Raw genomic sequence first — 24164 nt, 5'->3', positions numbered from 1 at the left:
GTTCCATTAAAACTGCCATACACCCCTAGCAAGCTTCAGTTTCCTATGAGGAACGTTTCCCCAATAAACAAACATTCTTTTAAATAAATTTCAAGCAGAGTTATGAAGAAATAATTAATCCCAGATTTTAAGATGCTGAAAGTTAGTACATGGCAATATTTATTTTGCTGTTTCCCTGAAGACCATCAGCCAACACTGCCTGTTGTTTCTTTGCATTGGCACCAACTGTTCTCATCCTACATTCCTTTTCATCACAAAGGACACAATTATAGCACCATAATTGATAGCTAACAAATTCCTTTGGCACCTATCACTTCCAGAAGGAAAGAAAATCCCTATGGAGGTGCTGCATTACCCATCTGCAGCCCTTTTTACATCACTGCTTATGTTTAGACTTGCTTTGGGCCTTTGTACCACCAAGTGTTGTGGGGTCTTTAATGACCGCTCTGACTCACATTCCCTGAGCAAAACAATCCAGCCCTGGTTTAGGGGTTTCTTTTTTTGTTTCGTTGTGGGGGGGGTTGTGTGTGTGTGTATATTTAGAAAAAGACAAAACCTCTGCCACAAGTCTGCTCCGCTCCTCTGGCAGAGGTTATTCTACAACTGTGGGCAGAAAGGAAGTAAATCTATGCTGCTGCTGTGCTGGAGCCTGACGTCCTGGCACTGCAGAAGCTGAGGGAGAAGGTTCCACATTCCCTCACTCAGCTCTGTCACTGGGACACTTAGTTCATACATGAGCCCTGGTTAAAACTCACTACACTCTTAAATAGATGTAAATCAGTAGATTATCGCTTGCCCAAGATGAGGCAAGATTCAGAAAAGGATTGATATAAGCCATTGCTCCCCAAGTCCTGCTCAGCCCCAGTTCGTGTCTCACAACCATTCTTGGTGAGCAGAAGTGTCTCTTACACATAGTGGTATCCAACCTCACACTCCTGCTTTGCAAAGCTGGTGCCCAGAAACACAGACAAGGAAAAAGTATTGAGTCTTGAACATCATAGGGGCTGCACTCCTAATATTGCACTTGAAAAGGAAAAATCCTCTCTCTGAAGGGTGGTATCAGCTCTCCAAGGCCAGTGAGCCTGTAGGCAGAGAGAAGCAGTTGAGCACAGCCAGGATGTCACTTGAGGACACAAGCTGAGAGACACAGGAAAATTCAGACAGTATTTACTGAAGAATTAAATAGCCTGTCCTTAGAACTATTTCAGTATCCCTAAATGCACATTCAGTACCATACTTGCTTAGGTAAAAATGGGGGCTCACTTTGAAATAAAAAAGCCTTCAGTTCACTGCTGGAAATAACAAGAAAACTGTCCTTAGTGTTGTTTCTTAACGATTTTTTAAAGGCAGTTTGCAGAAGGGAGGGAACAACTCGCTTTGCCTGAATTCCTTTTCCCCCTTTGCTAAATAAAAGTCTTCTGAAAGCTACAACAGCTCCTGTAACTTTAAACCTGAGCTGAGATCATAATTTTGGTCCTGACCAAACAGCGTGGGGAGGGCGGGCCTGGCTGCTCGTTGAGGACCACCTTAGGCTGCTCCCACCCCTTGGCTAAAGAAAATAATTCTGACTCCACTCAGTTTTCTTTAACTGTTCAGTTATCATCTGAGAAAACTTTGCTCTTTTCACTAGAGCAGCTAAAGGAATATTTGGAATACCAAAGTATTTTTTGCAGTGATTTCTTTTTATCATCTCAATTCTCCACTACCTCTAAAAAAATTAATCAGAATTTGGATCCGTCTGGTTTCAGGATTGGAAAGTGACTCTGTAAGCAGATCAAAGATGTTTGTTAAAGTTCCATTCTTCATCTTCGTCCTCGGGAGCGTGTCTTTTGTAGCACTTGCTCAAGAAGGTAAGGAGAAAGTTTGGTTACAATTATTTCCAGTCATTTCCTGTAATTTAACAGTTTCTGTGCTCTCTCATAGGCTACATAGCTACTCTGTCCTGTTTGTAAAACTTCTTTTGAAATTCTTAAGCTGCAACTGGGCATCTACTACAGCTGTGATCTGGAAAGAAACACAGTAAAAGTTTTCGATGGGCTGAGTTAGACTGTATTAGGAAAGAATTTTCTGTGTGTCTGTAAGGGAGGGAGAGGGATATGGCCAGGCAGGGAAGGCACTCCCTCCACAGCCCTTGGAAATCGCTTCAGTCTCACTGGAACACACACAGCGGACTCTGCAAGCAGTAATTTAGTTTAACTGACACTTAGGGGTATAACTCTATGAAAGTAACTTGTAAATCTTTTCAGTCAGGAGTTTAACTTCTGTGCTTAGAGGCATTACAGACGCTCCCAATTTGAGCCTTATGCCAGGCTTTGCTAAGCCTAACTTAGCCATAAGCAATATAGACAATGAGGGAAACTAAACCAGGGGCAATTATTGCCAAAGACAGATTTGAGAAGTGTTATGTACCAAAAAGATTAATCTGGAAAGTTACTTATTTTTAATTTTATAAGAAAGATCCAATATACACTTTTAGGTAAAATAGAAGTTTAAGTCCTTTTACAGCTAAAGGAGGAGAGTCTGATTTGTTAACAGTAAATCAGAATTACCCTGGCCATTACTTGATTCCAGGAATGCCACTTTGAAACTCAGTCTTTCTGAGCAGTATTTGACTCATGGTGAATGAATTGGCCATGAGGCAATGTGGTTTACAGCTGCCATTGCCATGGAATGTGTTCCAAGTAGCAGCGTAGCAGTTTCAAGTACCAGTGCTCTGAATACAGTGACTTAAAACTCAGCCCACTGGTCTTCCAAAGCATAGATCTACTCATCAGGCTTAGATATGGGGACCCAAACAAAAAAAAACCTACCTGATTTTGGCCTGATAACAATCAGTATCATCCTGCTGGAAAGAATGCAGCTATGTGGATATACACTATGCGTGGACATTGACTTGAAACTTCTAACAGTGTTCTGTATGTCAGAATATGAGGCTGAAAGTTTGGAGTTATGATTCAAAATTTCACAGAAAAACTAAAATCAACAGATACTAGGCAAATCACAAAAGTTGTTTTCTAGGCTCACCCAGCCACCTTATCCTTAAAAAGCATCAATATTAAATGTACCAAAGTTTAAAGACATCAGAAATGAGGCAAAACCATCATTATTTTATAGAATTACCTTAAGCAATCTAAGATACCAGAATTACAGGTAGAAAGACTTCATCTTCAGGCTTTTGGGGAGTTCTTAAGTGTATATGCTCTCAACTCTGAGAGGAGTCCAGCAATGATCAGGCTGAAACCCTACTAGCCATAAAAAATAGATTTCCTGCTTGCAAAATCCTACCTCTGCTTTATTACCTGTACAGTTTGCACTGAACTCCAGAGCTGCATCAAGAATGTGGTTTACAATATTAAGGCTTTCTGTGTCTGTTTAGGGTTTATGACTTTTTCTTCACATGGAGCCAGTCATTTAGGACAACTTCCAAAGGATACATCAGGAAAACGGACTCCAGTTATAAAATAAGTCAGTCTGCAGTATTTAGTGTGTATCGCTGCTGTTTACTGATAACCATCAGCAATGACAAGTTAGAACAGACATGAAATGACAATGCCACCTTCAGCAATCTCTGATGGCTGACAGGGAGATGGGAGAAGGCTTGACTTGTACAGCACTTGGTGGAGTGGGTTTATCCAGATACCCAAACCTCTGGGGAACACAGTGTGGCCTGAAGGTTTTAGAGGAAAAAGGTCTCCTTCTGATACCTCTTAACCTGGAAAAGTCCATAAAGAAACCTGCAGCTACCCTTTTCTTATGGTTGGGCACTCCAGTTTATGGATTGAGACCAAATCAAGAAAAGCAGCTTTGTTTCCATCAGGAAGCATACTTCCAATTTTTGAAAGGATTATTATTATTATTACTACTACTATTATTATTATTATTGGTTTTATTTTTATTTTTGTATGATTAGCAGATACATTTTTGCCCTGCTGATCTTGTTCAGCATGTCAAAACTTAGGCAAATCTTCACACACAGAATCAGACCAAAAGAGTTGAGATGGAAGTTGGCCTGAACAAGCATACAAACCAGTGCTTTGCAGAGGCAATGCATTTCCTGATTCCAAACCTTTCCCATGGTGCTGTATCATTGAACGGAAGGAGATTACTCTGTTGGCTGTCACAGAACATGAACAAAAATTAACATGATTGTTTAACAAGATACCACATGCCACTTGAGCTGTATCAACTGTCCATGTGCCTGATCTTACCTAGAGGCAAATATTAGATTATATCTCCTTATGCAAGTCAGGTTTATACTAGGTCACATTACATTCGGTTTGGACTGAAAGTAAAAAAACGGACAGGATAATTCAGATAAAAAGTGTCTATATGTTAAGAAAGGAAGTTGACGTTTACAGTCAGCTATGAAAGAAAAAAGTTTTCTGTTTTTCAAAACCATAATAAAGAGAATTGACAAAATCACGAGAAAAGATTGTTTCAAAAGAGTCCTGATTTACCCAAACTCTGTCACTATTTCAGTGGCAAAACTAAACAATAAAATCAGACAACTCTAAAGTCTTTTGAAAATCAGATTCTGTAACTGCTGGTTGTAAAAAAAATCTACAAGCAGATGGAACAGTCACATTTGACTCAAAAGGGAACCAGTTTTCTACTAAATAAACACCACACAACCTTTCATCCTGCATGAAGAATGATGAGTACTCTTACACATGTCCCATGTATGCCTCTTCATGGTATGAATATAACTCTACATGTCCAATACCCAAAACAATTATCACAGAAAGGAGAAAATCATCTTGCTGAATCTCAGTTAGTAGGTCTGCAAGTTAGTGTAACTGTGTTTTGCAGTGTCTTTGCAGAAGACCAGCAGAGAACAAATAAAATTCACTTTCTTCTTGGCTGGGCAAGCAGAGAGGTTTGCACACCTGTATCCCAACAGTTAGTTTTTGAATCTGTAACTTCATAAACAAAGAAAATAGTGATATTTAAGGGCTTACAAGAGGACCTTTCATTAACTCAGGCTGCACACTAAAACTGGAAACAGAGAGGCCAGATTCTCAGCTCCTGCAATTCATCAGTTTCCACTCAATTCATGCATTTACCTCAGATTGCGGACTTGTAAATCATCTGAAAAAAAAAAGCAACAACAACAAAAAAAAGAAAGCAGCAAAGAACCTGGAGAGCATTTTGGTAGATAATGAGGCAGTGCAGGAAGGTTTTCAGGCTGTGAGGCTCTGACAGGACCGTGTGGTGTTTCTCCATGTGTCACTTGAGGTGAGTCACACGTGGACCACAGAAATGCCCGCTGCTGCTGCTGGCCCGGCTTGGGCACATGGGCTGGCTCAGTGGCATGTTTATTTTGTTGGTTTGTTTGCTTTTTGTCTGGATGTGGTCAGGGACTACAGGATGGAACCCAAACGCTGCCAGATCCTACCACTCGCAGCCTCCCAGATCTTCTCAAAGGGCCTCTCTGATTTGTGTGTGCACAGCCCATCCCCTCCATGGGGATTAATCCCACAGCAAAGCTCAGAGCTCTGCAGTGTACAATTTTTTTAAACAGCATTTCAGAAAAAGATGTGGGATTGGGAGTATAGGTATGCTAGGATGTGCTAAAGAGAAACAAATGAGGAAAAATAAGGGACAAATGTACTATTGATTTCCAACTCTCCATCTCAGAAGCTTGTCCAAAAACTCTCAAAGGACATAGAAGCTGATGCTGAGCACATTCTCATGTTGCTTTATGACTTCCTAATGTTTTTTCCATCCTTGTAGTTGTTGATTACAAACACTACAACATCCAGTACAAACTGCATCAGAATAATCCTTTGTGAAGGCGCAATTCAGCTGTGACACCATCACCATTTCCAGGCATGTACTCTGTTAGGAGAGCTTGAGACACTACTAAATCTGTAATGGGGACACACTTAACTCCAAACCCATATTTCAATGGTTTTATGACTATGAAGCCCATCCAAACATTAGCTAGCCTATTGTCAGTGGAATATAAAAGTCAGACTAAACACATTTGAAGGGAACTTGCCTGCTGCATGGCAACATAAAGTAGGCAGCCAAAAATCACTGTGTGAACAGAATTAACACCTAAGAATTTCCAGCTCAGTGTCTGGCATGAGTATTTCAAACAAATGAGTTGAGGAACTTGCAAAGGGTTCTGCTGGCAGATACAAAGGGTTAGTAATCTACAACAAGGCAACTGTGAAAGGGCACATGGCTGTAGTCTCAGAGTTCAGGGAAGGAAGTCATTTAGGGAAAAGATTAGTTTATTACTGTATTAGAGGTTGTTTCTTAATTCCTTTCGGTTGCATTTACCTATCCCAGTACTTGTATGCAGATGTCTGCTTTCTACTGCACATCTGTCCAATTTACTGATCCCTTACACCAAGTTTTGTACTTTTCTCCTTGTCTTGGCTGCAACTCTCCTTCCTAGTCAGCCATGCAGTGAAAGATGGTTCTGTGATTCTGCCACTTACAGCAAGATACAAGAGACATTTACACCTTGATCACAAGTCCAACCTTTTTGTTCCAGCCCTCACTGCTCAGAGGAAACAATTAGACTGTTAGTAAAACTGCAAACAGGGAAACAGGGTCACGGGGCAGCAAATCTCAGTTAAAAAGTCATTTTATCCCACATGCATGGGATAGCAAGTCTGGGGTAAGTGTACTTAGTAGACAAGAAAGCAGAGGTTGACACAGCAACATTATTAAAAGCATACATTCGGAATACTCATCTCTAGTTCTGCAAGGAATATTTTAAAGGAATATCGTGTAATGGAGTTTGTAATTTCCTTCCTAATGCCCACAGCTCTGTGGCTGATTTTACCATGCGTAAGACAAAGCTTAGGAAGTTTCCAGCTTCTCCTCTCCTGGCTTTGTTTCGTGACTCTGGCTGGGGGTCATGACACACACCAAGCACTTAAGAGCAGTTGCTGCCCAGTTAAAGTACATTTTCTGTCAGTAGAATATCGTAACGTTCAGAAGACATGTGATTTACTTGAGGAGCAGCCGAGTGGTTCTTTGCCACTTGGCACTGTCGATTTAAACTCTGGCTTTGTTCCTTTGGCTAAGCCAGCCCAGCAATAAAACCCATCTGTAGCAGGGTGTGGTGACTAAAGGAAATGTTTTTGACAAATCAGCAAAGCACTGTCATCACAAGCTACATGGAATACCTGAACAATGTCAGTCATACTCTAAATAAGGCTGAGCTAAATCCTTCCTTGTGCTTCACGACCATTTTCCAACTGGCAGATACTTTCCAAAATTTCTGGTATTCTGTCATCCAGCTTCCTTCGTTGTATAAAGCAAAGCTGTCACTCTTTGTCTAAAGAAACTGCAGAAAGCACTTCAGGATTTAGACAGTACATACTTTCTCCTGAACAACAGTCTAGGCCCTTAAATACACGCCAGGGGATTTTTAATGGCATGACAGATTACTCCAGCTTCCAGAAAGAATTAGCAGAGAAAGAAAATGCCAGTGTTGTGGCCCAAAACAGGCCAAGGGCACAGAGCTCTCTGGATACTGCAGATATGATTTTGCAGGAGCCCGAGGTACAAATGAGAATTTCAGTTCTCATTAACAAACTTCCCTGCTTTTCTAAAGTCTGAAAATTTTAACTGTACAAAGATTCAAATTGCAAAATTCAGACCCCAGAATCCACTGTATTATTTTCTTCAAACCCTTGCATTTTCAAAGTACAAAAAAATTTGTGGACTGGATTTGGCAGTGTTGAAAATTTCACAACAAAAGAGACACCTGTATACTTTTAAAAAAATATCCAAAAGTGTAAAAATAATGGAAAACTATTTTCCAACAAAATTAAGCTAATGTTGTAGGTTTTGGACATGACTCTGGAATACACTTTAATTGAGGGTGAAGCCAAAAAACAGACAAAATTGCTTCTGAAATTTACAGAGCTGCTGTATTTAAGAGGAAGATCCCTTGCAAACCACACATTTTTGTTAAACCTCCACCACCATGAATAGAAGTTTTCACTGAACTACAACCGAACTAATTCCAATAATGAGATACTGACTAAGGCTAAGTTTGCTCACAATCAAATTAAGGTCTCTGAGTGAAGAATACTTCCTCAGAAAGGGAATTCCTGTATCAGGACATAAATGCTGAATAAAATGCAGTCAAAACAGGATGGCCAACACACACATCCATACACAATCCTTCAAACAACACCACTTGGTCTGTAACAATTCCGGAAGCAGATACTGAAAACCATCAGTCAGCTCCAGATGTTTGCTCAGTTACATCTCCAACAGAAAAGTGATATGTCCCAAGTGACCCATCCTGCTAAACTCTCTGCTAGCTAATATATTTAGCTGTTATAAATAACTGAAGCTGGTTTTCTTTTTTTTTTTTTTCTTTTTTCTTTTTTTTTTTCCCAAGTAGAAGCAGAGGGCAATGAGCAAAGGATTATTGCAGTTCTTGCTAGAGGGAATCCTGTAAGGTTTGCCATTTTTATCTCCTGGTCTCTTATCAGAAATGGAAACATTCTATTTTGCAGGCTTCCTATTTCAAGGACTAAGCTAAAATACAGGCTTACAACTCCCTTTACCCACTAGTGTTTGGGTTTATTCAGGTTTATGCGAGGAAAGAAACAACATCCTACAACATTTTTCATCTTCAGAAGTATCTTTGTTGGTTTTGGAGATACCTGAAAGAAATGCTAATGAACAACAGTTTTACAACTCCCTCTCCTTTCCAACACAACCACTGTGCTTTGAAAGCAGCCCTAAGAGGTTTCTCTAGTAAACTGTCACTCTGTGCATGGAAGTAGTGAGCTCAGCTTCCCCTAAGGGGGTCATGGGATGCTCAAGCATGGGAGGTTTTCAAAGTGGTATTAAACTTTTAAAGACATCGAATTTTGTCCTGGTGTGAGAAGCTGCAGCCTGAGAGCAGCTGGGACTTTGAACTGAAAGGCTCCCAGCTGGAACGTTGGCAGGACGGGATGCAATGATTAATTCACATCTGCAGCAACGTATAGCTGCAAACAGAGGAAGCTCCTTGGAGACAGCCCCAGCACAGTGAGGCAATGTTTTTATTTACAGCCTCCTCTAAGATAAGATTAAGAACACATGCAGAAGCACCACTTAACCCTGACTTTTGCTACATTTGGCCCACATCAGATGAAACCAAGAAATGACACAAGCACACACCCCTTAAATCCCATTCATATTCCCTTTGACGTCAGTCGTGCAGAGCCTTGTACTGGGTACAGCGAAAGAAGCTTAAAGTCCAATAATGTCTCCCAATTTAATTTCAATATTTAACTTCATTATGACTTTCTCTGATGAAGAGCTGTCTAATATCCAGTATTCCTTCCTACAAATGTGAAACACTGATAATAAATTGCCTCCCAGTCTTTCTCTGGGTAATAATTCGGCAGTGTCTGTTTAACTGCCACCCAGCCACCTCCACTGTCTGTCCAAAGTGAACCTGGAAACAGAGTCCAGGGAGTATTCTGCATCAGATACAGAACCTCAGCTTGAACAGGGCTCGGGCAAGACCTTCAGACTGACAGAAATCAGGTCAGTCTGAGCTTTGGGCAGTTCATAGGGGAGCCTATGTATTCCAGTTTCCCTTTGCAGTTAAGAAAAGGCAGTGCTACCAAGGATGACCCAAATCTCAGGTGTGCTGAATTATTTTCTAGAGGTATTTATTTTTCCCTACAGACTATAAAAGAAGATAAGAGCAAGCAGACACTTTATTTAGGTGCCTTTATTAAGAACTTAAAATTAGGCAAGATTAATCTGGGCCACCTCCTTTTGTCAATCACGGTACTGTGAGGGCAAAGGCACTGAAATAGGTTTTCTACATGCCACTCCTGGCTAAGGATCTGCAACAAGTATCACACACAGAAGAATATTTATTTTATTTTTCTTTGTGACATTCACTAATTCTTTACACCTTTGCTGCGTGACACACTTTCCTTTCCTGCCTTCACTATCAGGCAACTTTTCAGGGCTAAAAGCCACTGCCATGCCAGGAGTATAAGCAGCTTCTCCCAATAAGCTGCTTGTTGTTAACATACAAAATTTATTTCACCTTCTACTGGTGGATTTTCCTCTAGTAATTGGTTTTCTCCATCTGTGTTTATTTTCAACTAGTGAATAAGGGATGTTTCTTCGGTTCTGACTGGGATTACAAGGTAAACTGATTCATACACATTTGTGCTGCTGAGTTTTATTGCTATTTCTTTGTTCACCCTTAACATTTACATAGCCATGATTGTACACCACAATATTGTATTTTTAAGATATTATTTTATAAGCAAAAAAAAGGATTATAAAGTAGTGCTATATCTTAAATCACACTAACATTTAGAAAGTGTCTAAATATACAACAAAAAGTCAGCCCCTTTATGCTACTTCAACAATACCTGGAGTATTTCAATCAAAAATGACCAAACCATTACTTTTACCATCTAACTTGGAACTCTGATTTACCCTGTTCTAGTCTTTCCATGGATTATAAGGTGATTTCTGGGAGACTGACTGGCTTAATTAGCCACTATATTTGGCCTCGTGTTGGCATAACATGAATATAGTTTCTTCATCTGCTACTGCCTAAAGTACTACGAGTAGATCATTTTGGCTCCTAAATAGAAACTGTATCTGTATTCAGGCTTAGAAGGATACAGAAATACAAAATTCTATTTACTTCAGTAAACATGGAATTAGAAATCTAAGTTTAGTTCAGTGTTTGGTCTCTCGGCAAAGGGACAAAGCTCTCAGTCTTACATTGGTGGGGATGGATAAAAATTTTCTATTTTGGTTCAGAAAACAGTTTTGGGAACAAAGGAAAAATATTTGCAAGTTTCCAGTAGAATTCAAATGAGAGTTTAGAGCAAAACCAGATTTTTTTTCCTCAATGCCAAATCATTCATCTTCTGTATGAAAAATTTCCTTTAAGCTGCCAGTACATATTTTTACCAATTTTAAAATTAAATATTGGCATTTTTATTTTAAATAACATTTTTGTATTAAAAGGAGCAGGTAAAAATGAACAAAAGTTAAATGGAACTCCTGACTAAAGAAAAACAATTTCCAAATGATATCTGCACAGCTGATCTAAAGAGATTCTATCCTTTTTTTTTCATTTTTGACTGATATCAAGCAAAATGCCCATCCTTTCTGATTTCAGTCACAGAACAAAAGCTGTTTACTTGTCTCTATATCATATATAAAACAAGTGGGGTGCATTTAGGAGCAGTAAAGTTTTTCATAAAAAGTATTTGGAACCAAACTAACAATTTAGAAATTGCCTAACTTCATATGCAGAGGAGATGAGAATGTTTTTAGGTCACTAAATAAAAAGTGTAATTAGTAGAAACAGTGCTACAATTTAATAAAACAAAGAGGTTGTGAATATTTCTCATACATAAGATATTCAAATGGTACAGTAATTTTCATTTTTTAAAAGAACTCCTGCAAATAGCTTTGACAGATAGAAGTTACATGCAAAACTTGAATCCAGGAAAGATTTTTTCAGAAGTTTTTAGTGCTTTTTTTGCCTTAAGTACTTGCTCAGAACAACACCTACTATCAGCTCTTTGCTTCAGTTTCAGCACTAGTCTCTGGAATTAGCGGAACCTTTATGCCCCAGGCAGCAGCAGGACAAGCAGCCTCACCTGGCTTTGTAATCACCAGGAATTACAAACTCCCAGGAGATCTCACACCACATTAACATCACACTCTGCCTGTCACAGGTTTATGAATCAGTAAGAAATTGAATTAAATAATACTTATGTTTTCAGCACATTCTTGGTACTGCCAGTTATCTCCACACAGCCATATATCTCCTGTTCTGCCTTGTTCCAGCTCATTTCCCTACTGAGGAATTCTTGCTGTATTTGTAAATTAACAGCACTGTGTGGGCAAAAATCTAAAGATCCACTTTATCAAAGAGCACAGATGAACTAGGGGTCTAGAATTAAAGAAAAAAAAAAAAAAAGCCTTACATTGTTATCTAAAAATTCAAATGATGGCAACTAAGGTTTGCAACTTTAGGAAAGCCTCAGGACTACTTTGTGTAGGAATATTTCCAAACTATAGCTGCACCCATAAGCATTGGTGGCAGCTCTAAAAATAAAGGTTGCAGCTGGGGCTGAGCTGAAAGATGTGAGAAAGCTTTTATTATTTTAGAAAATGGAAGATGCTTGAAGTAATCTATCCCAATACTTAAGCTAATGTTTAGCTTGAAATCTGGAATAATCACATCCACTTTGGGGAATCTTTTCTTAATAAAAAAGGAAATAATTTCTTGGACAAAATGTTAATAACCAGTATGTTTCAAGGTTGTGCCAGAGTTAAGTGATGGGTATTTAAGCTTTTTGTCCTACTGCTTTGGACAAGAGTATAACAAAATTCAGACTTATTAAAAAAAAATGTCCCATTCCCAGGTGGGCAGGGACAGAGAGAGAGAACACTACACAGAGGTCATGTTTAACAGTTTATTTGTCAGAGGAGCCAGAACATGTGACTACCAAGTAAAATCCTGACTCATTTTCTAAAATTTTATTTAGCAAGCTCAGTTCTAGAAGGAGAAGAAAGTGCAACAATTGATTTCAGAGACAGAAATGACACAGAATTTGAAGAATTTCCAACAGTGGTGAGTATATATGCTAAATAAAAGATCCTTTATGCTACCTGCTTATTCCCTGCCACCTCCCACCTCTTCCAATTCAGTATCTCCCAAGCAGTTTCACTGAAACTAAACTCACAAACTTTTAAAAAACCAATGAAAAAAGGCAGGTCTGCAAAATTCTGCGGCCTCCTATACCTTTTGCAGTCCTACCAAGAGATCTGATGTAGAAAGCCTCTAGCTGGGAAGACAAATCAGCTTATCTTGGTTTGTTTTGGTTGCTGTACACATGTCAAACTTGAGCAGTGACAGCTAAAAAAGCATCCACACCTGACAGACTAAGAAATTTAAATGCTACTTTATACATGAAGACTGAATGTACTCAGGTTTTCTTTTCCCTCTTTTCCCCCCACTTCTTGTAACTGCCCACAAGACTACACAATGTAACAAATCTCTTGCAGATTGGACACCTGAAGACCACGGAAAGTGCCTTTGTCCTGGAGGGGGAAAGTGAAAATTCTACTGCTTATGAAGTTAACACAGAAAGTGTCGATGGTAAAAAACCCTTTCATTTCTGTTTTCATATATCAAAGTTCTACTGCCATCTACTAAACAATATCTGGAAATCTCAAATACTCTCTCAAACTTCATTTGCTCACTTCCTATCAAAAGAACAACTTCAAACCATTGTGACAGAGTCAATAAAAGTTTTCCTTGGATATAGCCTTACAAATTGGAATGTAACACTGTTACAAAGCAGAGCAAGTAATTATTGTCTCTCTGGCTTTACAGGTGAACGGAGTGGGGAACCAGAGAAAACTGATGAAGGTATTAAACAGAAGATTTGCTTATCATGACAAGGGGGAACATAACTGCCAGGCAACTCCCCTTCCAGCAGCCCTTCCTGTACCCATGCCATTAAGTAAAAGTTCAGGAGGAGGCACAGCCTGCTCCCTGAACTGCCTTCCCTGGTTCACCTGATTGCTGTCTCCATACCAACATCCATACGGAGCCCCTCAGCCAAAGGCATGTTTGCAGGCTGCTGAACATCCAAACCTACTTCAGAATTCACAAGATAGTAAGAAATTTCCCCAAGGAGTGGGATGCAGCAGAACAGCATCAGGTCTATCAGTAGCCTCTTATCAATGGTCTCCATGAGATACATGCTAACATTCCAAATTTCTTCTTTCAGGTGGTCTGGGAACAACTGCACTGGTTGGAATAATTATTGGAATCATTGTTGCAGTTGGAATCCTTGCAGGAATAATAATTGCTGTTGCAAGGAAGATGTCAGGCAGGTACTCGTAAGTAAACTGCTCATCAGGCTTTTTTGACAAGCATCTTCTTCTCAACAGGGTCACAGGAATCGCTTGGGAAATTTCTAAGGTTCCTATTTTGATAAAACAAGCTATTTTCCTGTTACACAGGGCCTCAGACAGACCCAGCAAGAGCTGCCTGTGTGGTGTGGGGCCTGCATGCTCTCATGTGCTTCAGAAGAATTTCCCAGATAGTGTGCATGTGCTGTTATAATATCAGGTGCTTGGGGCTGGGATTACTCTGGTGCACAGAGGTAAAATTCACTAGGAAGCACTACAGGACTAAGTTCCAGAAGTAGTGGATAACATGTGAACATTGGGAAGTGATCTCTACCGTATTTTTTGGTGCCACGCACTTCTAAACAGATTTTACAAACTCTGAAGGAATAAGAAAGCCCCAGAAAATTGAACAGATACTGTGCACCAGGAGAAACCAAAATAGGTACTAAGAAAAGAAATAAAGAGGTGTTAGGAAAGACAAAGAGAGGGAGGAAAAAAGAACATTACATTTAAGTAATGATGAACAATAGAATATCTACTTTTTGTTTTCCAGGCCCTAAAGACAGTTGAAACAAGCAACCATGCCATTCTATGCCAGAAAATCAAGTGCTTCTTATTTTACACAAACTAAAGACTATTCCTATATTTGTGTGAGAAGATGATCCATGGAAAATATAGTCAAAGAATTTCAGATCTATGGGGATACCACACAACTCTAAGGATCACCCTCACCCCCCCCCCCCCCCCCCCCCCCCCAGAGTATGGAACATTTCATAGGATTTTTTACTAACCAGAAGTTTACTAGAAGAAAAAGATTTTGCAGTAAGAAAAAACCCTGCAGCAAAGAGATGTACATCTGAAATGTGATTTTGCAGGTATTATATGCTTGGGTTTTAAATGCTACCAAAGACTATTTCACATTACATGATATGTATTCTTTTAAAACAAAAAAAAACCCGTGTTTTTGACTGGTTAAGTGCTTCTGGCATGTTCATCTACCACATGATGTATCAAAACGGAGGAATTAGCTTCAGAGAGAACCAGTTATTTACAAATTAGGAAAATACTGGGTATTCTAAGCTAAAATCTTTCCACTACTGATACAGATTTTCTGCTCTTGATACTTAATGTTATTTTGTGGCAAAATATGGTAGGTCTGGCTGGAACTGATCTACCAAGCGAAAGCTTGCTCGTCTGACTATGGCATCAGGAATTTCCTGCCTTCCCTTGTTGTGGAGACACGCAGGAATTGAAATACACATCCTGAATTAAGGGGTGCTTGGAAAATACCCAGTTTTGATGGGTCACTTTAGAGCTGATGTGTAGAAGCTTTTTAATTAGCATACACCATTTTTTTCTTTATGCCTGTCTCATTTTCTAACTGTACAGTAGATTTGTTTGACAACATGTGCAACACCAGGTCAGAATGTGTCACTGAGGTATAATGCATCTTTGGAGCCTGCAGCTTTTCTGGGGCATATTTAGTGCAGCACGACCTGAATGTGCAGAGCTCAGGGCAAAGGCTTTGCACGTCAAGTGGCTGCAGTGCATCAGGTTTCCTAAATTTTATGGCACTTCAGTCATGATAATCAATATGGTCATCATTTGCTAAATGTCAGCTTATCTGTGTTTGCTTTTCTGTTTCTTTCATGTGTGTTGAACTATCATATCGCTACAAGCTTCGGAAATAAAAATCATAATATAAACTGTATTATTTTACAATAATTGTTCTTGGTTTTATTTTTAAAAAAAGTAAAATGTCTTAAACTTTCTTCAATTTTCCTGACTTATTTTGCTCCTTATCAGTGTCTTATCAGTGCAATGTCTACAACCAACTCATTTGACACTGATAAGTGAAACTATAATTGAAAACAAGACATATGAGAGAAAACTAATTCAGAAGTCCTTAGTTAGTTCTGGAGTAGATGCGATGAAATGCTCAGTCTGTGACCAAGGAGTAAGCTTATGCTTTATCTTTGTGTAAATTCATATGAAAGCAGGAAAATTACAGTTTTTTCTTCTTACAGCCAAAGAACATTAATTTCTGTTAGCTCCAATTTAACAATTTCTTGTCTGTACTGAGAACTACCCCATAAGGTGCTCTGATGCCTGCTCAAATGCATGGCATATGGAATTATGAATTATTCACCCGTTGGAGGGAATAGCACAGATGTCACCAGTTTCTTCTGCATCAGCTCAGTCACTGCTAATTTGCAAATACCAAAATGAAGAAACCTTTCTTATGACACCAGTAGTAACAAGCCCCCCATTTGAAAAATGTATAGCAGAGAAACCTTCTGGGCAGTTCTGAGTTTTCCTGGATCAGGGACAGAACAGTTGAACAGGCAGCCTTCTGCTCAAGGACACTGTGCTTTGTTCCTACTCCAGAAGCCATTTTAACTTCATGTAACAGCTACTTAATTTTTCTAGTCTTAACTGTGCCTTTATAGTCTACCCCCTAATTTAAAGCAAGTTTTTTTAATCTTAGGTAAAAAAATCAACCCTTGACCAAATTGCCCATGCTCCACTGAAACATTTAGGGGGCTTCCAGCACTGGAGACTCAGTACTAAATATTGTGCTGCACTAAATCTGAACCTACAAAAACATGAAGACAATTTCCTTCCAATTAGCAGTTGGAGTCCAGGATACGCAGTATATGGCTAAAGAAAGCAAGGACTCTGAAGAACCAGAAGACATCTCCTATTTTGAAAATCCAGCAACTGCTGCTCCACTGATACATTCAATATTCTGATGATTCATACACCTTGCTGCCTAGAAATCTCAAGTGCAGAACATTCTGGTCAGCTTCAAGCAAACCTCAAGAAACTACAGAAAATTCACGGAAATCTTGCACATTTGTTATGTATCTATGTGATACTGAATCCTTAATTTAATTCATCTGTAATTTCATTATACAAATGTTTTGGAAATGCAGACTAAAAATACACACAGAGGTTTGTATCTCACATGAATCTACTGCAGTATTCTGTGACTGAGCTGTCATTGCCGTGCATTATCCAGCTTCCCATTACTAGTTCAGGACCTCAAAGGTGTGTTGAACTATGCAGGTTTTTGGTAGAATTTCTGTGGAAGATGGGACCTTTTCTGCTTTGCGAGAAGTCAAACAACACATTGTCCTAGGGCAAATCCTTCTGTGAGCTGAAATGAGTGATCGGTACACGCTTGTATAACCAAGGCCCAAGGTCAGGAGACTTCCTATGCATGAGAACACACGAGGAAACAACAGCTCCATACTTTCCCCAGCTGGCCAAGCTTGACTTTTATTCACAGGGAACAGCACTCAATAAATCAACACTTGCTTTTAAGTTAAAGCCCTCACTCCTGATCATATTCATTCCTTTAGAGTTAGTAACAATAATGTTCCCTTTTGCAGCTTGGCTTTGAGTCATGAATGTGGCTCCTCTGAACAGACAAGCAGGCACCAGGCTTCCTGTGAGAATGCCAGATGTCACTAAAAAATATCATAAACATAGTTGTCCCCTTGCATTTGTGTCTGTGGGGAAGATACACAGCAGTAGCAACTATGAAAGCAGCGACTCGATGCATCAATATTTATAATAGTTCTGGCCATTAATACAGCAATTCTTACAAGAGCTCATTTAAGGCGTGTTTTTCCTGTAAGAACAGAAAATGTCAGAAGACTGAATTCAATAAAACCAGCAATAATGAAGTGTGCACCAGAAGAATTATGGAGATTGACTTACTCCTATAAATTTAAGAAGTGTTCCTTTATAATTAAATACCAATTAAAACATGCAGTAATGGCTTATTATTTTAGGAGTACTGCAGTATGCCATTGCTACTATCTTAACCACATCTTATTTTATTAAAAAGTGAGGACACCCTGCACATTAACACCTCTGTAAAGAGTTCAAACTCAAAGGCACTGATGCATCATTCACAGGAGGATGCCAAGTACTACCAGATGAAGTGACTTGCCAAAGGTTGTAACACAGATAAGAGAAAAGCCACCAACCCAGGAATCTTTAAACATTAGAACATTAGTCCTGTCACAGCTTTGTATTAGTTCCAATAAAATGATGTTCCATTATATTTTATGGTAACATCATCCTTAATATTCTTTAATACAACTTAGGAACAAAGGATACAGAGCAAAAAAGCAACCTATTGAATCTCCAAGACCACTCAGGTCAGAAGTGTGGTTGGGTTGCTTTTGATGAAGAGCAATCTAAAATTAAATCCTCTGCCACCAGCTGAAGTTCTGCAGTGTAGATGCTGCTGAACCACTCTAAAGCTTATGTCTTATCTGGCCTGCACTGTGCCTGAAGACATTGTTACACCTATTGGTACTCACCTACTTCACCAGCTGAAGTATCAGATTGGCCATACCCATCCTTCTGCAGACAGCTTTTTTAAGCTAAAGGATTAATCATACTGAAATTCCCAGCACTTGGTTTTGTTTGACAACTTCTGACGGATGCAGAAGGTAACAGGGGATCTGTAACTTGACACCAGGTGCCATAATGAGAAGGCTGAATTAATGCTTTGTACACTTTTCACAGCTGCAGCGTGGAGGTATTTATGGATAAATAAACCGAGCATCACACTGGCCATGTGTCTTTGTCCAGGCCTTGTGGATTTAGGCATCAGACCAAACCCACAGCTCCCCCTGCTCTGCAACAAACAGTTGGGCTGCAATACAAAGATCCCCATTCAATCATGGAGCTTGTTCAGCTCTTCCAGGCTTGAGAAGTCAGATTTGCAGACTCCGGTAAATGCTAAGCTGGCAAATGTCTTAGCAGACAAGGAGTGCTGCACATTCCATGCATTTTCAAAGCTGTGTTCTGTCTCCAGAAGGCAGTTGGCAAGGATGAGTGATTATTGACAGTTCAGAACCAAAACCAAACAGTGACATCCAGAAAAAAAGAGGAAAATGGAAGCAGAAGGGAAAGTAGAGAACTGCAACTCTTTGTCTTCACTAAAATTTAATTTTCATTCACATTTCCAGCTTGAGCTAAAATCGAACAATGGACTTGCCAGCCTGCGGGGCTACTTCAGATGTTAACCCACATATTCAGATGAACTTGCATCAGGGGAAAAAAAATCTTAAAAATGTTACAGCCTTATCTTCCAATAGGAAAAGCAGTAAGAGTGATACTGATGGAACAAGTCCAGTGGCAGCTGGGTTTTGAAGGGGAAAATGGTAGAAAGAATCTGTCCTACTCTTCAGAGAACCCTGGGGCTTCTTTCTCCTGTGCAGAACTGGAAGTTATCTAAGAACATGGATTTCATTGTACTACACAAGCCCTTTAACTAAATTTTCTTACAATTACTGGTCATAGCGTGAAGGAAATACTGACCAGCAACTGTGTTAAGTCATTGATTAGAAGTGGGCGAACCTAAATCCTTATTAAAACACTCCCTTCTTCCCTCCAGAATTACCAAACATTTTCTAACAAGTCAATTTTAAACATACTGATGTTTGTCTTAGGAAATCAGTAATGTATGTCTCATTTGAGCTGGGAAGCAACTCCATTTCCTGCCTTTATGAACCATGTTATCCTCAAATAACACATTCGTTTGAGTCCTGTGGTTATTTTGCCTCATGACATTTGATTCATCCTATGCAGGAAACAGGGAAGGAATTAGCAGGTTCAGCAGGTGTGCTTAAGGGAAAAGAGACAGGAATGTCAGCTCTTCCTCATTTCCTATCCACCACAGGAATAAACCCCACAGGAGTTGAATAAGCAGCAATAACTGAGCACTGTGTAGTACATTCTAACTTCCTTCTTGAAGGAATGTCCTTTTCTGTACATCAGGCACTGAGGCAATTTACTGAGAAATAAGGACAGCCAGAGCTGTTTTCCTGCCTACACCCATACAAATTGTTTAGACAAACCGAATTGAGAAAATTCCACTTCTCATCACTCAGACAAAGCTTTAGATATAGGTGGTAGGAGAGATTTTGACCTAAAAGCCAGCCCTTAAAAAGGCAAGTTGTATATAAAAAGCACAGCTCACTTTTACAGTGCAGCAAAGGCTGCCTGTTATAAAGTAGTGAAAGAATTTATTTGGTGTAAGTTGCTGTTTGAAGTTCTCTCTGTGATCCACACCTGGACTTAGCCTGAAGAAACTAATCCTGGCATTAAGATCTGTGTCCTTGTAATAGACAAAATATTAATGAGATCATGAAAGCATACATTACTATTAACCACCTCTCACAGGGAGGCAAACCCTGCCACCTGTTCATTTAAACCTGGAAAGGCTGAAGTCAAGAAATGTTTAACTCATAACTATGAAGTTTCTCCTTGAAAACAATTTTCCTAATGAATTCTTGTAGCTCATTTTGTCATGATTAATACTTAACTTACTAACACAATAAGCATGCTTGACTGAGGGGAAAGTAGCAACAGAATTATTGAGAAGGTAAACCATGCTTGCATTTCGTGCAGAAAAGTCAGCAAGAGCCACAAGAATGACTTCAGATTTCATACACCTGACAAAAACCAGTGGGTAAAGAAATGCACAAGCAGAAAGACTCCTCACTGCAGACTGATACAGATGCATGATAACTGCACACTCAGTAAGCTGTACCTGAGCCCCAGCTAGTGGTGGGAATTACTGATGGCATTTTTACAGGAAAAATGAACATGTTCATAACAGAAAAGCTTCAGATTATTATGTATTGCCTCCTACTCATCAAGCCTGGTTTTATTTTTAAAATGCTTCCAACAAAACAAAAGCTACATATTGGTTACTCACAGTTTGCTTGTACCATCTATACGGCACTTTAGTCATTCTGGCTGATCCAGCTGCTGGAAGTTGGAAGAAGCAGGAGTGCAGACGAGATGCTTTCTTAATTCTTGGTGCTATTTTTATCCTCTGAGCTTGTCACTATACAATTAGTAGGCACCAAAATCAAGAGTTGAAAACAATTCTTACCTGCTTTACTTCCATGAAGTACTGCCAACATATTCTCTCAACATAAATATTTCTCGATTAAGTAAGTTTAAGTGATTAATTCAGCTAAGAAACTCATGGTCATCAATTTTCTGCCCCCGATCCTGTAGTGTTTGAATCAGTTTATAGAGACAGTCCTAAAACAACTACTCTAGTTTGAGTAGAGAGATTGTCCAATGTCATTGACAAATTTACATTTCAGTGAACTTTATCTTTACCCCCGTGCCGCTGTTGGTGTAATTGATACAGATGAATTGTAGCCAGTTAGTGTGAGAAGTACTCAGGAAATGGCTACTAAGTCTGTATTAGTACAACTGCCCCAACCGTGGAAGTGTTTTCAAGGCCAGGTTGGACGGGGCTTGGAGCAATCTGGTCTAGTGGAAGGTGTCCCTGCCCATGGCAGGGGGGTAGAACTAGGTAATCCTTAAGGTGCAATCCAACCCATCCTATCAAATCCTACAGAATTTACCTGCTTGACTGAAGATCTCAGCAGCTGTCACATTCTGGAGAGGGCAATGATCAGTCTTGGACAGGAGTCATCTCTTGTGTAAAAAAGGGGAAAATTCTTGGGATCACAACCTGTGATCAAGAGGGAATGAATCAATGTAACTGACTTAACACCCTTCCCCTGCCCCATCAGATATCCTGGTTACCCTTTTGCTAAAGTTGGTCAAATGGGAATTGTGGGAAAGCCCCCCAAAGCAGGATATAGAACCCAAATATCTAAGACTAACTAGGTATGACCTATGATCAATTCCATAAAGTGGTCCTGAAAGGGGAGCACTCCATAGCTGTAGGAAAAGCAGCACTTGTGCAGGTGAGGAATTTTTGTACAATGTAACAGTTGAGTGACAACACAGACAAGAGTGAAAACCAAACCATGAGATAGCTGAGTCGCGAAAGCTTGGAAGTTGCTTTAAGCTGTGAAAAATTAGATTTCTGTAACAAAACCTGCTACTGATGCAGGCTGTAGAAAGCAGAAATGAGGACTGTGAAGGACCTTGAGGTTAGAAGGGCTCACCTAAACCAGCAGGAAGTGAAAGGAGCAGGAATATTTAATGCTTGAGTCTTAAGAGTCCCATTCTCCAGTACATTTTGAGCACAACTTCCCAAAATAGCTTAGCAGTTCAGTTGATTCTTTATTTTCCAAAAATACACTTCTAGAAAAATATTGTAGTATTGCTTAAATTCAGAGCTATTAATAACCAGTAACCCGAGCAGTTCAGTCTTTCCCAGAGCCATAGCATGCAGCACATTGTCTTCTATGTTTATAAGGACAAACCAGAACAGCACAGAAAGTTATGATAAAAGAGACCTTGTCCCACTTAACAAGAGAAGATCTGGCCATACTGGTATCACTGGAGTCCCCCTACTTTCAAGGCTACTTTAGACCATCTCATACAAAAATCTTTTCTAGAAATATTTTTTCCTGCCACGGCTCACTAAGATTTTCACACACAAGAAGTCGATTTTCTCTAACCCATGAGTCACCTTTTCAGTCACCCTGAATATATTCAGTCAGACACCCAAGATTTACAAAAACGTTTTTGCTAGTATTTGTCTCTTCTGTGTGCTTACACACCTCCAAGTAACCAGAAGAGCTTATTCATCATTTCAGAGAGCACAATAGCAGTAATATCGATGTTTTCAGAATACAAAAAATTAAGTGCTCAGAACTTTAATCGAGATCTGTAGGCTTCTCTGACCACCTGAAAGTGTAAATTGAAAGTGCAGGTCCCCTGGAACACCACCAGATGGTAGATATTCTCAGTATAAATGTGGGGAAAATAAGGATGACTTGTATACACAGGTGGAGAAAAGTTATCACTTCTGTTATTTGTTATACTTTTGGGAAACCTTATACTTAATCTTGAAGGTAGAAAGGTTCATATTCTAGCTAGTTTGGTATGTAATTTGTTCTATGTTTTTAATTTTTCTGTTACAGATAAAGGGCTCTAACATGTTATATGGGAGCCTTGAGTTTTCTTAAAATAACCCCCAAACTTACACAGGTGTAACTAGTCTAGCTTAATTATAAAATTAAATGTTAATACAGCTAAATTAGAATTAGTCAAATAAGTCAAAGTAGTTTAAACATATTTGAGGTTTTCTTACTACTAAAATTAGAGGTTTCAAAACTGATTATGGTGTACCTACACAACATTGTGTAATACAAATGCATCCTGAGTATTCCAGGTGGAAAAATCACTGTGTCCTGTTATTTTTCAGTCTGCTGTTGCTTGCCAAAGCTAAGCATCACTGCAGAGGTGTTCAAATTTCCTGGCAGTGTGTGTCTTCCAGATGTATGAAAGGTTATCTTTGCAGCTATGTGTCTTGGAAATATGGTGGATTGTTCTTAAAAAACTTTGTTTTTATAAGAGTGGACAGATAGGTGATTTACTTGGCTACTTGTTGAGGAAACCTTCCAGCTTCATGGAATGTAATAGGATTCCTCTGTCCTGATGCTATATGAGTACTTTTTGTGTCCAGCCTTACTGACAGTTTTAATGTTACTCATTGATGTAAATAATCAAATAAATGTAAAACATTTCTGAACTTACTCTTACCTGTAACTGTATTAATGTCTTCCATTCCCCTAGTTGGGGATTTTCCTCTGGAAAAATGGCAAATTCTTAACAATTCCAGTCCTAGCCTGGGAGGAATACACCTTCGACTGCATAATGCATAGAACATTCAGGGGAGAGAGAAAATAAGGACAGAGACACTGTTATGTCCTGCAGTACAAATACAGACATCTCCCAGGAGGTGATTATGGAAGTTTTTTTCCACTCAGGTACTTGCTCAGAAATTGCAGTGAGAAAAACTTGGTTTAGATGGAACAGTACAACTGATAAGCAGCACAAATGGGTCCCAACCCAGAGACAGCCTGGACCCCTCAGGGCTGTGAGGGTCAGTCCCCACATCACCTCAGGGACCCAAATAATTTCCCCTCAGCCACCTCATCGGCTTTGTTTGTCTGTTTGTTTTCAGTCACAGGTGAGAACCTTGCGGAGCGGCTTTACTACAAAAGATGAAAAAGACTAAAAAAAAAAGCAATGGGAAAGAGAACCTGGAGAACCTGTTGATTGTCTGGCAGAGAGGGTTATGGAGATGGCTGGGGCATGTGGTGTGATCTGAGGGGGGCTCAGTGGATGGAGGGGGTGGAGGGGATAAAGGGAATAAAGAGGCTGAAGGGGGTGAAAAGGGATGAAGGTAGCGAAGGGGATGAATGGGGGGAAGGCAGTGTTGGGGATGAAGGCAATGAAGGGGGTGAAAGGGGTAAGGGGATGAAGGTGACGAAAGGAAGGAAAGGGGTGAAGGGAATGAATGGAAC

The 24164-nt window shown here is 39.6% G+C and overlaps 1 protein-coding gene across 3 annotated transcripts; it reads left to right on the top strand.

Moving 5' to 3' along the window:
• The first annotated feature begins 1502 nt into the window (after nucleotides 1-1502).
• PDPN (podoplanin) lies at nucleotides 1503-15598 on the top strand. 3 transcript variants are annotated; one of them, XM_032131815.1, is made up of 6 exons: nucleotides 1503-1850; nucleotides 12513-12598; nucleotides 13033-13126; nucleotides 13364-13399; nucleotides 13764-13865; nucleotides 14441-15598. In XM_032131815.1, the coding sequence occupies exons 1-6, from the start codon at nucleotides 1781-1783 to the stop codon at nucleotides 14455-14457; spliced, it is 405 nt and encodes a 134-aa protein (XP_031987706.1). In that variant the 5' UTR covers nucleotides 1503-1780; the 3' UTR covers nucleotides 14458-15598. The 3 variants fall into 3 exon arrangements, with proteins under 3 accessions (XP_031987706.1, XP_031987705.1, XP_031987707.1); XM_032131814.1 differs by having other exon boundaries at nucleotides 1505-1850; nucleotides 13764-13875; XM_032131816.1 differs by having other exon boundaries at nucleotides 1506-1850; nucleotides 13764-13869.
• Nucleotides 15599-24164: the final 8566 nt, after the last annotated feature.

The sequence above is a fragment of the Corvus moneduloides genome, chromosome 22 (genome assembly GCF_009650955.1).
Source record: "Corvus moneduloides isolate bCorMon1 chromosome 22, bCorMon1.pri, whole genome shotgun sequence".
NCBI classification, from domain to species: Eukaryota; Metazoa; Chordata; class Aves; order Passeriformes; family Corvidae; genus Corvus; species Corvus moneduloides.
Note: the sequence above shows the minus strand (reverse complement) of the source record. Positions and strands in the feature narration are given on the sequence as shown.